Below are 14,615 nucleotides of genomic sequence, written 5' to 3'. Positions count from 1 at the left end.
AGACGTTTATCAGATTACACAGCAGATGTTTCCCAGATCTTTAGTAGACATCTTACAGATGTACGTGTGCTGTCTGGGTAGTTGAGATGAAGATAAAATTAACTTTTATTACTGTCATTCATAATGTCTAAATATAATTTAATAAATACAAAAAATATATATTAGGGAGTGGAAATGGCTAATAAGCCTATAAGTACTCTGCAGCCATGTATACTAGTGGTAATTTAATGTCTTCTTTTATTTTTAAATAAGTGTTTGTTTTCCTACCTTATGAAACTTTTAGCACGTACGCCTGCTAGATGTCTGTTAAAGATCTCTTGATCTGGAAAGCATCTGCGGTGTACAAACATCTGACAGACGTCTTTAAGATGTCAGTTTTACATACATTCTAAATCATAAACATCCTAAAGACATCTAATATACGTCTATTTGACATCTGATAGGAAACGTCCAATATACTTACTGCAGATGAGCAAACACTCTAAAAAATGCGTCTTGCAGACGTCAAATAGACGTCTGCGAGATGTATGTGTGCTATCAGGGTTAGTTTTATAAATGGGGGCAACCTATGACGGATGAACAAATAATGTAATCACATTAAAAATAACTTTCAAATTCGGTAATACTTACAGCTTTGAAGTGCTGGGAAAAATTGTGTGAAGCATTTAAAATCACTCGAAAACATTAGACCATTTCTGCCACAAGTTGTTCCTGTAGTTTTACTATGTTAAATCCATGGTGAATGGTGGTGATTTGTGTTTATTGAACAATGTTTTTCCTGGTTTCCACATCAGTGGCGTTTGTTCCGATATCTGTAGCTTTAACAGAATTCATGCGTCGAATTTGAATGCTTCTCACAAGATTTCACAGAGATGTTATTGATTCTGTGGCGAATTGGACTACTTTCTTCACTGTATCTCCCAGCGCTGTGCATAACGGTGTCGCGTGATCGAGATCAGCCGGCGGCTCCGGCCCGAGCAGATAAACGGTCTGCGCAGTGTAGTTCTGCTTTCGGTTCGTTTGTCCAATGTAGCTCTTGTAAATCGGTCATGATGAGAACGCAAGGCTGTTCATTTCATTTTTGGAACTGAGAAACAACCTTTCTTTGACTGAATGCGTGTTGCAATGATGTCACGGGACACGTCTAAGCCCAAAAATCTGCGGCAATTATGAAAAATTGCGGAGTTTGCTTGATTTTGCGATAAATTTAGCGATCGCAGAATCCTGGAGGGACTGCACAGACAGCAACACAACTATCACGTTCAAGGCCCAGAAAGGTAGTAAGGACATCGTTAAAATAGTCCATGTGGCATCAGTGGTTCAACTAGAATTTTATGAAGCTATGAAAATACTTTTTGTGCGCGAAGAAAACAAAAATAACGACTTTCAATATTCAACCATTTCTTCTCTTCTGTGTCAGTCTTCGACACGTGTTCATGAGAGTACCACAACGCACACAAAGTATTCTCGTAGCTTCATAACATTAAGGAACCACTGATGTCACATGGACTATTTTAACAACGTCCTTACTACCTTTCTGGGTCTTGAACGTGTCAGTTGCATTGCTGTCTATGTAGGGTCAGAAAGCTCTCGGATTTCATCAAAAATATCTTTCTGTTCCGAAGATGAACAAAGGTCTTACGAGTTTAGAACGACATGAGGGTGAGTAATTAATGACAGAATTTTCATTTTTGGGTAAACCATCCCTTTTAAGACTTCAGAAAATATATCTTCAGAGAATATATCTTCAACACAAGGTTAATTTATTAATTCATAATTGTATGTCTTACTGTACTGGCAGATCTTTTCCATTTATATTCCGCATCAAGTTCACCAAAAAATTAAAATAAAAAATTACACTTAAAGATACAATCTAATCTATGAAAACATGTCTTCTTTTCTTATGCAATACTACTTCTTTCAAAAATGCTGTGCTCTACACATTGAGCCTAGGTGCTAAAATTCACGTGGTCACATTCCTTTTACACCATCATCTCTTGTTCTTTCTTCAATAAAAAGAATAAAGAATAAATGGTCAAAAGACCAAATGGTAAAAATGGTAAAAAGTATAAAATAATATGCAGCAAATAAAATTCCTTTTACAAGATAAAATTAGACAAGCGAAAAGCAGGTTTACGTTCAGTTTAATACACTGTGTCCATTAAGAGAATGACCCACTTTGCAGGCAGCAGTGGAGAGGATAACACAGGTAAAGCACCAGAGCTAAAGGTTGTCCTCTGAGGCTGAGCACTGTATTTGTGTAAAGTGTAGCATGGGGAAAGAAAAGAGTGCTCTCCTGAGCGCTCTAAAAGCTGCCTGCTGTCTGGCTCTCACTCGCTCACTGTCTCCCTCCCTTTTTCTCTGGTCTGACGCAGGAGGCATGAGGGGCTCCGTGTCTAGCGTCAGCACACACACTGCAGACAGAGCCAGCGCAGTCAGACAGCCCACACCTTCAGCTGCTACAACCTCACACTGACATCATTCTCTGTCCCTCAGTTCTCAGAGGGTCCCTCTTTTTGTTATTTAAAGTCACTGGTTTTACTGTGAATGATTCATTGGTGCACGTTATTCCAAAAAGAAAAAAAAAATACATTACTTTCATTTGCCAGTAACGTCACTTACAAAGGCTGTGCGGGCTATTGGTTTATGTATATCCAAATAGCTATTTGGTCTGTTTCATCATCCTATTAATTCCCAAAGTGCAAGTCAAAACCTGCTCTAGCTTTTTTTTTTGCTGAATGTCCCTGTTCACTCATCACATTATCGGTATAAAAGTGACACAGAGAAGAATTAGGGCTGGGCAATATATTAAATACTTGTAATATATTTGCAGTTTTATTTGGCAATATAAAATATCAATGTGCTTTTTATTTGACCCCTTCTATTCTCATGTCTTTAAATGTCTTTAAACAGATTTAAACTTCAGTATTAGGGGGTTTGCTGCAAATCATTTCAATTAATCTATTCATAACTCAATTCATTAACATCATCATTAAGAAGTGTTCACCAAAATCTCTGCAAGGCATATTTGTATCCATTAAAATGTTTATTTCTATGTTTTTATGCCTATGCTGTATATCTGGCATTGTTGTATTGGTGCACATATGCATGAAAATGTTTAAATATTTGGTCACACTTTATTTTAAGGTCCAAATCTCACCATCAATATACTCCTCAATATACTCCTAATTCACTGCTTATTAATAGTTAGTAAGGTAGTTGTTAAGCACGGATACGCTGTTTTCGTTCAGATAAAATCACAACAATGTAGGAAACAGATCCGGTGTGACGCAGCTGACACAGAACATCATACGAACTGATACTCTCCAAAATGGCACCAGGGTGATGCGGAGGAGACGAATTGTTGAATAAAGTCGTTATTTTTTTTTCTTTTGCGCACAAAAAGTATTCTTGTAGCTTCGCAAAACTGAAGTTGAGCCACTGATATCACATGGACTGTTTTACCGATGTCCTTACTACGTTTCTGGACTTGGGAACATTACAGTTGCGTTGCTGTCTATGCAGGGTCAGAGAGCTCTCAGATTTTATCAAAAATATCTTAATTTGTGTTCCGAAGATGAACGAAGGTCTTACGGGTTTGGAACGACATGAGGGTGAGTAAGTAATGACAGAATTTTCATTTTTGGGTGAACTATCCCTTTAACCGTGTTTTAGGTCTAACATTTTTAATCTGTTAGGCCACAATGGCTTTGATTTAAATTGTGGTTATAAAACAATCAAAAGACTAAAAATGTTGAAATACAATACATTTTGATCTATGTCAGCCATATTTATGAAGAATAATTAATTTCTGGTTCAATAGGTTGTCTATCTTCGTAATCTTCCCCTGTTTAAAACTTAATGTCCCTGCTGCTGCAGCACTGAAGTTGCTTTGGATAAAAGCATCTGCTAATTGAATAAATGCAATGAATTAATGAATTGTGTAAAATGAAGACGGTGGCTTTGTGCTGACTCACCATGATCCAGTTTGATGCCCTCATCGAACCTGGAAAACAGTCGGTAGCGTTGTGCCCAGTACTTGGCCAGCTCAGGTTCTGCTGCAATCTCAGGTGGCATCTCCACATCCTTTCTCCTTTTCCGGTTCCTTCTCTTGTTCTTTTTAGAGGCTTGCACGCTCTCTGCTGGGAAAGGCAACAGTATGATTATGTCGAATTGCCTTGAACGGCAAATGAGAAGCCTAACTGCGTTAATGGTTGGCTTGTATATTATACAGACTGTGATTATCTCATTTGCATCATGTAAAAGCAGGGCGCTAAATGCTGACCTCCCTCAGCGTCCTCAGGAGCATCAGGGAGTAAGAAGTCAGGGACGTCTAAGGGCTGCAGCTCTCCACGAGGATCTGAATCGCTGTCCTGTCTTTCTTCTGGCTCCGGCTGAATGTTCTGCTGAAGTTTCTCACTTTTTTCACATCTTATGCTGAGCTGAAGAGTCTTCTCACACTCTGTTTCATCAGTTTTTTCCTCGTCTTCCTTTCGTGTAGGTAGACTTTCATCTTCTGCTCTCTCAGGCATGGAGGCTGGAGTCACCTCCTCAGAGTCAGCATCAGTCTGAACCTGCTGAAGGAAACTCTGGACCTGTGAGGGTATGAGAGAATATAGGGCTTGTATAGGAAGGAACAAACCTAAATAGTGCACACCACAGTCTGTAAAGCTGCTTTGGAACAACATTTATCATTAAAAGGGTTATGCAAATCAATTATAACCCAAACAGAAATGATTATTTTATAGTCTAATATTAAAAAAAAAAAACATTCAACACTGTTAACATATTACAAATGATCAAAGTTTAAATATTTAATGTTTATTGTTTTTTTTTATATTTAGTCTCTTATGCTCACTAAGGCTGCTTTTATTTGATAAAAAAACAGTAATATTGTAAAATATTGTTACTATTTAAAGCCGTTTTCTATTTAATTATTTTAAAATTAAAAAAGCTGTGTCATTGCTCCAGTGTCACATGATCCTTCAGAAATCATTCTAATATGCCTAATATGCCTTAGCTGTGCCTTCGCAGGCACAGCTAAGAGCAGCAGAACTGCAGGCCTCAATATGATAAAGGAAGCCCCAACAAAGTCTTGTTTAGGCATCCAGCCTGAAAAGATACTAGTGATAATGTTTGATGCAGTAAAGTTTTCGTCCTCTACCAGATCAATTTGTGCTACAGAGAAATCAATTCTAGAGGGCTGCAGTAAATTGGTCTAGTCTCTTCACTGGCTAAAATCCAGCCTTACATGAAACCTAAGCTGGCTGCTGGGGGTTTGGCACTAATCTCAGAAATCCACCTTGAAAAAGTCCATCCATACGATGACTAGATGCACTGGGTTGAAAACAACGATTCATCTCTTTTCTTCTTGAATATTCGACATAGCAGTGACGAAGAGCAAGCGTTTGAACCTGTCCTGTGTGTGTTTGACAGCTGGGAACGTGTGTGTTAGTGTCAGGGGTGAGACTGGAGGTTTGAGCGGCTGACAGCGTGCAGTAAGCAGGTGCTGCGTGACAGCGCTGTGATGGAGTGGGGGTAGATGAAGCAGCTCTGTGCAGACAGCATAAAGTGTCAGCCTCACCGCTCCTGCAGGCTCTATGCCCACTCTCTACCCCATTCTCCTCTAACTATTTACACTGTGCTTGACTGATCCGTAGTAAGGCGACTAGAATGATACATCTTGCTTGAAAGCCCACAAAATCCATGTGTCAATAAAACCTCAGGGAACAATGCAAACATACGCATTTCATGGCTCAGTTGAAGCACCACTGTTGAAGACCATTCATCGGAGTGCCTAGTAGTTCAGAGGAGCTTAAGCATGAGGACTCCAAACTGCATAATAAAAAAATGAGAACTTCATCCTCCAGAGGAGTCTCTAAAAGCCATATCTGGCAGCAGGGATACAAAAAACAATTATACAAAATTTAAATAAATAAATAAATATTTTTAAAGAAATGAATACATTCACTTAGGATGCATTCAGTTGATGATAAGTGACTGTAGAGACATTTATAATGAAAGATTTCTATTTCAAATAAAGGCTGTTTTCTACTTTATATTCAACAACGATTCGTGTAGACATGTATCACAGTTTCCACAAAATTCAGCAGAATTGCTTTCAACATTGATATTAATGTTAAAAATTATTTCTTTAGCACCAAAACAGCATATTAGAATGATTTCTGTAGGATCATGTGACATTGAAATCTGGAGTAATGACCGCTTAAAATTCAGCTTTGCTATCAGAGGAATAAATTACATTTGATAATATATTAAAATAGAAAACAGGTTCTTTAAATTGTAATAATATTTCACAATATTTCTGTTTTTACTGTATTTTTATCAAGTACACGTGGCCTTAGTGAGCATTAGAGACTTCTTACAAAAACATTTTTAAAATCGTACCGAGTTTTTAAATGGTAGCGTATCTGAACGAAGTAATGTGCCTGTGTATGTGAATCAGCCATTTCTGGCAGGTGTCAATGTAAACAGTCACTTTGTTTTATGTTAAAGTATTTATTTATTTGTAATTATCAGCTCTGAGCAATAGGCCTTGCACTTATTGCACTTAATTTATTTCTGTGCTTGTAATAATCAGTGAGAAATACTTAAAGCTAAATGCCACTGTTTTAATTAATTTTGTTCATACTTATAAATATATTTAACTTTTAAAATTAAACAGTGGGTAAGTGTGTTCATTAGAATACTGCATCCCAAAAGCTATTAAATCTAATCTACTCACTGCAGCCCTAACATTCAAAATAGTCTTTGGCTGACCTGATGCAATTGTCTTGTTTTGATGCAACAAAACAAAACTTTGGGGAGGATTTTATGGGTGAATTATTGCTTCAAAAATGAAATGCCTACGAAGCAAAAAACAGCTTACTTTTTGAAGGACTTTGCTGATCTTTGGCTTTGTGGTTTGTGGTCCATCATCAGTAAAGAAGATGTGCTTGTTGATTTTGCAGGCTGCTTTTTTGCTTTCCTCGGGAGGCTTTCTTTTCTCCTCACTCCTTCTGCCAGCGTATGGAGCTTGGCCTTGTTTCAGCTTCACAACACTGCCAAACCTGCCAAGACAAAAAAACATTGGGATGTTAATGGAGGCCCTGATTGTTTTCAACACACTAAAGGGCTGTCTAGCCTCTGTCTGGGGTCTTACTTGGGCTGTGGACCACGTCTCAGACCGAGGGCATCCCACACCTCCTCAACCGGCACCTCCGCAAGCTCCTCAACATCCAGCTCATGACTGTGAAGAGATCAGCCATTTAAACAGCACTGCATTACATAATCATAGTCTTTCATTTTGTCATTATTTACTCAGCTCATGATGTTCAAAACCCATCTACTAATATTAATTAGAACAGAAATACCAAAAAGCTTGAATAAAAGTTTGGGATACTGTTAGTAATATTGTTAAATATGATTAATTTCCAGTAACAGCTCATTTTAAAATATTTAATATATTAAAATAATTGTAATAATTTTGATATGAATCATTTTAATACATTAAAATATTTTTTCAGCAGCTATTAAGCCAGTTTCAACATGTTAAAATGCTAAATTCGAGCTCAAGAAACATTTCTTATTATCATTAATGTTGAAAACATATTATATTATATTATATTACATAAAGTTTTTCAGGATTCTTTGATGAATAGAAAGATCAAAATAACAGCATTTATTTGAAACAGAAATCTTCTGTAACTATGAATTTATCTCATTCATGATGAATAAAAGTAATAATAATAATAATAAAAAAAAGATGGGTCACACAGATTACCATTATGTAAATTTTTGGTGTTTTTTTTGAAGAGTTTTTGTAGTTTGACAGCCTCTGGTCACTATGTACTGTCATTTTATGGCAAGAGTTGTGTAACGATTATTCAAAAATGGTTTCTTCTGTGCACTATAGAAAAAAAATGACAGCAAATGGATTTGGAATGGCATAAATAATGACAAAACATTTGTTTTCGGGAGAACTATCCCAAGAAACCATAATCGTTAACTATGCAAGTCTGATACAATACAGTATACTAAATAACAGATCAGCAGCTTACGCTCTCTTCACTTTGGCTCGTCTGTTCCCTGGAGGTTCATCATCATCATCACTCTGATCTTCATCGTTAGATCTGCTCTTTATGGGCTGTCCACTCCAATTACTCAATGGCGCAGAGGTCCGTTTCATGTTGCCATCTGAAATCACATACTTTCAGTTTACAATTAATAATAGCTACGTTAACATCATAAAATAATGTCTTGTACTGCCTGATGTATACAGCAAAAAAAAAAAGAAGCTGTTCCAGCGGTACAAATAAGGGTGCTGTTCAGATGGCATCAGTCACGGCCCGACAATCAGGATGACAAGAGCCATTTTTAGAGCGACTGCGAGTGGATTGTGATCAATTCGAGCACCCAGGAGTCTGTGCTCTCTTTCACATGTACCAGCATTAAAAATGCATAGGCCAAAGTCACATGCTCCTTTCATTCAACAGCTGACATCTTTTGATATGACGCATTAAACATTCAGAGCCAAGCTTAGGCTGCAAAAAAAAAAAAAAAAGACATCTGGGGAAAATGATCTGCTTTTATACAGGGGGCGTTGTCATATAGCAAACTGAATTCTAAGTTTTATGTCAGTGTGATGATGACATCATGATCACAGGTGGCTCTGTCAGAGCATATCGAGCAGGCCAACTCCCAAAAAATAAGATGAAGGTTAAAAAGTCACCAAAATTGACTTTCTATTTGATTTTACTTGGCATGATTCATTAGCATGTAAATGTAAACTTTTTCTTCAGCTAACATCACAAATACCTCTTACTTCTGCAACCCTTTTGCTATTTTTACCCTTGCAACCAGTTCTGCCCTCTTGTTTTATCTGAAATACATCAGATTAGTTATGAAGTTAAATAAGTCGCAAAACTGTGGGACTTATCTGCTCAGATTCTTTACTTTGTGATCCTTAACAGGGCTGATAAAAAGCGTTCTTCAAATTGGATTTATATATCGTTTACAGCAAAAAAAACTAAATGCAGGTTTGCCAATTCTTCCTATCACAAGCACAGTCAATACTCTAAAAATGCTTTTTTTAAATACGCACAAATGCATAAGCATTTATCCCCACGCAGACTTCATTGGAATTATATGACAAAGATACATTTGACCCCAACATTTAAATTCTGTTAGCATTTATTCATCCTAATGTCATTCCAAACTTGTATGACTTTCTTAACTCTGTGGAATATAAAATAAGATATTTTGACAAATGTCTTAAGTGTTTCGTTTTTGTCCATTAAATGGAAAACAATGGTAACCACAACTGTTTGGTTACCAAAACATTGTCCGAAATATTTTCTGTGTTCCCCAGAAGAATTAAAATCATGTAGGTTTGGAATGACATGAGAGTAAATAGATGATGACAGAATTTTATTTTATTGTATAGCCATATCAAAGCTAGGGGGTGGTTATTTAGAAAAATGTCTGAAAATTGTTTACGTTCTGAATGACCGAAAATTGAGCACACACTATAGGCCCATGCTGTAACTGACAAAATAAATGTGAACTTATATTACAACTGCACTAGATTCAATACGCTGAAAGTAGGTCATGGAGCAGGAAGGTGTTGACATATTTGGGTTCAGCATCACTGCAGGAACACCACAGTCCCCATAGCTAATACACAGAGAGACCTTGAATGTCAAATATGTGCACTAACCAGAATTGTCAGTGCAGGCTGTACGTGACGATGGCCTTTTGCGGTTTCCGCCATCACAGGGCTCATCAGCGCAGTTACAGACCAAAGACTGCTGGTCGCCATTCTCGCCGTCAACTTCCTCAGTCAATAAGCTCAGGCTGCTTATGAGATGTGTAATGTCTGCCTTTGACCTTTCTTCTGTCTGATTCTCGAGTGCCTCTGTTTCTCCTGGGCTGCCCTGATGTTCCTCGGAAGCAGCGATGGTGCTGTAGGTCTCGTCCACTGTCCAACCCTGGGCGGCCCAGTAGTGAAACTGCTCCCAGTAGTACTGGTATGTTTGTTGGTAGTGCTCGTCCCAGTCTGCCTCTGAACGGGAACAGTCCTGTGTCGAACTGCTGGAGATTTCAGGTTGTTTCTCCAGCCAGCTCTGCCACAGCAGACCCTCCCCGTGCTGCTGCCAATAGCTCAGCCAGGCCTCCTCTGACGCGGGACACGGCTGTTCGGCGGGGGTCTCAGCGATGTCACTCACAGCACACTGCTGTTTCTGTTCAGAGTCATAATCTGAGGGGGCTTCCAAACGCTTGATGGTTCTTTTGTTCTCCGGTCTCGCTAAAACTTGGCCCTTAAAGATGAGAAACAAGTATTAGTTTTGGGCTACAGCCAAGTCATTTCCTAAAGTAAATGGGGTAAAACTTCACAGTAACAGTCTTTAATGAAAATTTACAAAGAAGACAGCGAGCGAGCGGCTTCACTGCACTGGATAATCCATAATCACAGGCCCTCTTCACATCTGGGCATTAACATGCCATTTACATGCATACATTAAAAGTCAAGTGTAAATGTACCTGAGACACATTGTGATGAGATCACTGAACCACATTTGACAAATGTGTAAATGCTAATGCACTTTTTCATTATTTGCAAATGCAATCCAGTTAAAGAATATCCAGACACTATTTGAATACAAAATACCTGTTAATGCCAGGTGTAAAGGGGCCCATGCAAATGGAAAATGCTACAAACATAAAAAAACAAGAATCAAGAATATTTTAAACTTGTAATTTAAGTTATTTGTATTGATGAATAATGTATATACACTAACACGACCGGTAAGTTTGGAATAATTAAGATTTTTAATGCATGTTTTTTTGCAATAAGTCTCTCTTACGCTCACAAAGGCTATATTTTTTGGGGATAATACAGTAATATTGTGAAATATTATTACAATTTACAATAACTGTGTCCTACTTTAATTTATTTTAAAATATAATGTATTCCTGTGATGCAAAGCTACGTTTTTAGGAGCCAAACATTCAGCGATTTCTGATTTGGTGCTCCAGAAACATTTGTTATCATTATCAATGTTAAAAACTGTTTTTGCTGAATAATATTTATGTGGAAACTATGATACATTTCCATTCAAAAGTTTGGGATAAGAAATTGATACTTTTATTCAACAAGGACACATTAAATTGATCAAAAGTAAAGACATTTACCATGTTACAAACAACATTTCTATATGTTTATATTTCAAATAAATGCTGTTCTTTTGAACTCTCTGTTTTACGAAGAATCCTGAAACAAATCAGATTTTCCCCCCAAAGACGTTAAGCAGCACAACTGCTTAAATATATTTATACAGAAAACAGTTTAAAATTGTAATTATGTTTCACTGTTTTTACTAATAAGCACATACTTGGTGAGCATACTGTAAGAGACTTATTTTAAAAAGATAATTATTCCGATTATTACATATTAAAAAGTCATAATTATTTCAAACTTTTGACCGGTAGTATATAGATAGCCAGGATGTCCCAATTGTAATTTTATGGTTCAGATGTGTGCTCCAGAGCACCCACTATGTGGGCAACATGCAAGCTCAAAGTAAACACTAGTGTGGACGTCAAAGCAGTCTTCTACCCAGCAGTCCGTGCACCATTATGACTCCAAAGTGTGGAGGACTCAAAGGACTAGGGACAAGGGCCTAAGACTTTTTGCATGAACATTATAATTGGCAGTGTTGACATAAATGGACAGCAGTGCTATTCCAATATAACATCAAGATCATAATGCATCCAACAGACATACAGCTTTCCTCTGTTTTGATGAGCTGGCAAACTCCACAGGAAGCCCCAAACTGGCCATAAGCATCGTCTCTTCATCAACAACAGCCTCTTCTTCCTCATCCTCATCATCCACAGAACAGTTAAGGTCCTCCAAAAGCTCTTCCCCATCATTAGCTTCAAAATCTACTGGGAAAAAAAATGTAATGTGTAGCTATTTGAGCATTTTAAGCTATATCCTGACCATAACCTGTTGCAGGTATTTAATTCAAGTGAAAATCAAGGCTAAATGAGGTTCTCAACCTTTTTTGGCTCCAAGCACCCCTATTAACAATAGTCATGACTTTTCCTTGTGCCTTCGATTTACTAGAAAATGATTAGCCTATGGATTTTTACAAAAAAAATTTAATCAATTAAAAATGTAATTGATTTAATTTAATCGAAATTGTATTTTATTTAATTTACCAATCTTTTTTTGTCTTTTACCACATTTTAATCTGATCTGATCTAGAAAGCTATGCATACTTGTGTCTGAAGGGTGGGTTAGTTGAGGAGGTTTAATGTAATACCTACAATCTCTTAAATGTCGTGTGTTGTTTTGTCTCTTTAAGGAAAATAAAAACTACAAATCATAAATAGAAAAATGTATATTCATTATAAAAATGCACATGGAGTTTTAATAAAATATAACATGATTTTCCAGGTTAGGCTTTTAAAATTACCCTAAATTTATCCTGTTCCCAGTTGTTGAGGAAGTCAAATAAAGCACAAAACATATTGATTTTTAAATAGTTTAGCTTATATTATTGCTTGTTTTGTCTTATTTCAAATCATTTAAAGTCCCGATGTCCCCATGGAAGTTTATTGAGGCCACCAGGGGCCTGTTTCATAGAACAAGTTTACCAAATAAGCCAGGCTTATTTCAGTTAGTCTGACTTATTTTGTGAGAACCATTGGGCTAAATACGCTGTCAGGAAGACAGTATTTTCTTCATATATAATCAGATATTAACAGGAAACTGTACCTTGCAATTGACTGTCAGTCTGATTCAGTATGGCTTTCAAATCTGACCGATACAATTCTCGATCGCTGCAGATGAAAACAAGAGAAAATGTGTTCACCATTCATAATAGTAAACAGGCAACATCCCATGTCAACAGTGTTACACAGTGAGGGCTCACTATCTTTACTACTTCAGATCTATGTGATCACAAGTAATACATGGAGAAGATCATGTTTTTCAGTTGTTGTCCTACTCTGCAGTCCTGCTGAAAATCAATCCAAGTCCAGCCTGTTTTGGGCTCATTTTAAGCACTTTTCTCCTGCACAGGCCATTTAGATAATTCTTACCACCAGGTACTAACAACAATACAGCAACGGTGCATTAAAAATTTAACTTTCTGCAGGCATTTAACCTGATAATACAGCATGCACATTCTATCAGTTGATCAGATCACACTGCAATCTTACTTGACGTAAGCTCTGGAGCACAAGCAGTGTATTGTCATCTCTCTCTCTTCACCCTGATAGAAGATGATATCAGCTAAAGGAACAATATTCCGCTCGCTGTAATCAATCATGATGACAGATGCATGAGTGACACCTGTCTACAGGATCTACCCGAGACCTTGCTTTCTACAAGCCTATCTTATCGTTACTCTTTTAACCGGACATTAGAAATAAAAACGACCGCGAGACATAACGTTATAGCGATATATAAATATACTGTTGAATTAAAACGAGGAACATTAGAAGTACTACTACAACATCTATCTAATTCTATCTACCATTTATCTACACACATTTTTATGACTCCCTGTGCGAATTTCCCCCCTCGTGTTGTTTCGGAAGATGCCCGTCAAGTTAAAAGACTCTCAGTAAATTTACAATACTGACAAGGCATTTATGAGGCTTTAAAACTTTTATTATGCAATTTTCGGACATTGACATGAGCTGTTTCCTGTTTGTGTCACATGTAAAGAGAGCCGGTTGAGTCGGGAAGAAAAACATTTATTGAGGGCAACAGTGCCTATTTCATCGAGGTATCGTAATGTAAGAAGATTTGAGAAAATCTTATTTTTTTATACGCTTCTTCTAAAACATCCATCTATATGTTTAGTTTTTCGAGTGATCAGATGTGTAATTTTGAAGAAGTGTGTGGCAGCTTTAAAAACGCAAAATCTGGAGCTGTTGTTAGGTTTGTTTGTCTATGATCACTATCCACTGTTCAAGTGTAACTGAAGACAGAACGGTTTAATGCTACGCCTTTCCTTGTCATCTTCATGCATTTGACTGTGTTCATGTAAATGATTTGTATAGCAGCCTCACCTGTGACCGAGTGTGAATGAACAGAATGAGCAAGTATAACCTAACTGTCATCGACGTCATTTGATTTTAGGGCACCGTTGTGAGGTGCTGTGGTCACATTACAGTGGAGTCTGCTGTCTTAACCGTGGCTTGTGTACTGCAAACACATACCAGCTTCATCACTGTGTCTGTCACGCGACTCTGTTCCCCTTTCGGGCTTGAACTGATGGTAAAACTAATGACATTATTTACTGTCTTTACATTTATTTTGAAAGATGAAGCTTGCGATTATGGTAAGGGGCGTTACATTTCCGACGAGTGCTTGCGGTGTTCGGCCAATCACAATGCACTGGGTCAGCTGGCCAATCAGAGCAGACTGCGCTTGTCGGAAGGAGGGACTTTGTAGAAAACGAAGCGTTTGAGAGAGGCGGGGCATAGAGGACCTACAATAATGTACAGTATTTGAAAAAGAATGTGTTTTTTGAACATTAAAGCATGTCAACATATTCTGTTACACCAAATACACAAAATAATGATCTTTAAAAAAG

The 14,615-nt window shown here is 37.4% G+C and overlaps 1 protein-coding gene across 3 annotated transcripts in view; it reads right to left on the bottom strand.

Moving 5' to 3' along the window:
• Positions 1–13,620, bottom strand: part of LOC107728956 (trimethylguanosine synthase) — a 22,357-nt gene extending 8,737 nt beyond the window's left edge. Inside the window, exons 1-9 of one of the 3 annotated variants that reach the window (XM_016539296.1) lie at positions 13,231–13,620; positions 12,785–12,849; positions 11,786–11,949; positions 9,719–10,319; positions 8,061–8,196; positions 7,163–7,249; positions 6,890–7,070; positions 4,286–4,595; positions 3,978–4,142 (exon numbers count right to left, since the gene is read on the bottom strand). In XM_016539296.1, the coding sequence (XP_016394782.1) occupies positions 3,978–4,142; positions 4,286–4,595; positions 6,890–7,070; positions 7,163–7,249; positions 8,061–8,196; positions 9,719–10,319; positions 11,786–11,949; positions 12,785–12,849; positions 13,231–13,340 (1,819 nt within the window). In that variant the 5' untranslated portion in view covers positions 13,341–13,620. The remainder of the gene's footprint in view (positions 1–3,977; positions 4,143–4,285; positions 4,596–6,889; positions 7,071–7,162; positions 7,250–8,060; positions 8,197–9,718; positions 10,320–11,785; positions 11,950–12,784; positions 12,850–13,230) is intronic. The other 2 variants (XM_016539312.1, XM_016539306.1) reach the window with 2 other exon arrangements.
• Between the last annotated feature and the right edge of the window lie 995 nt (positions 13,621–14,615).

This window comes from Sinocyclocheilus rhinocerous, unplaced genomic scaffold (assembly GCF_001515625.1).
Source record: "Sinocyclocheilus rhinocerous isolate Xijiao unplaced genomic scaffold, SAMN03320098_v1.1 scaffold1785, whole genome shotgun sequence".
In the NCBI taxonomy this organism is placed as follows: Eukaryota; Metazoa; Chordata; class Actinopteri; order Cypriniformes; family Cyprinidae; genus Sinocyclocheilus; species Sinocyclocheilus rhinocerous.
The sequence above is the reverse complement of the archived record's forward strand: the minus strand, read 5'-3'. Positions and strand labels throughout refer to the sequence as shown.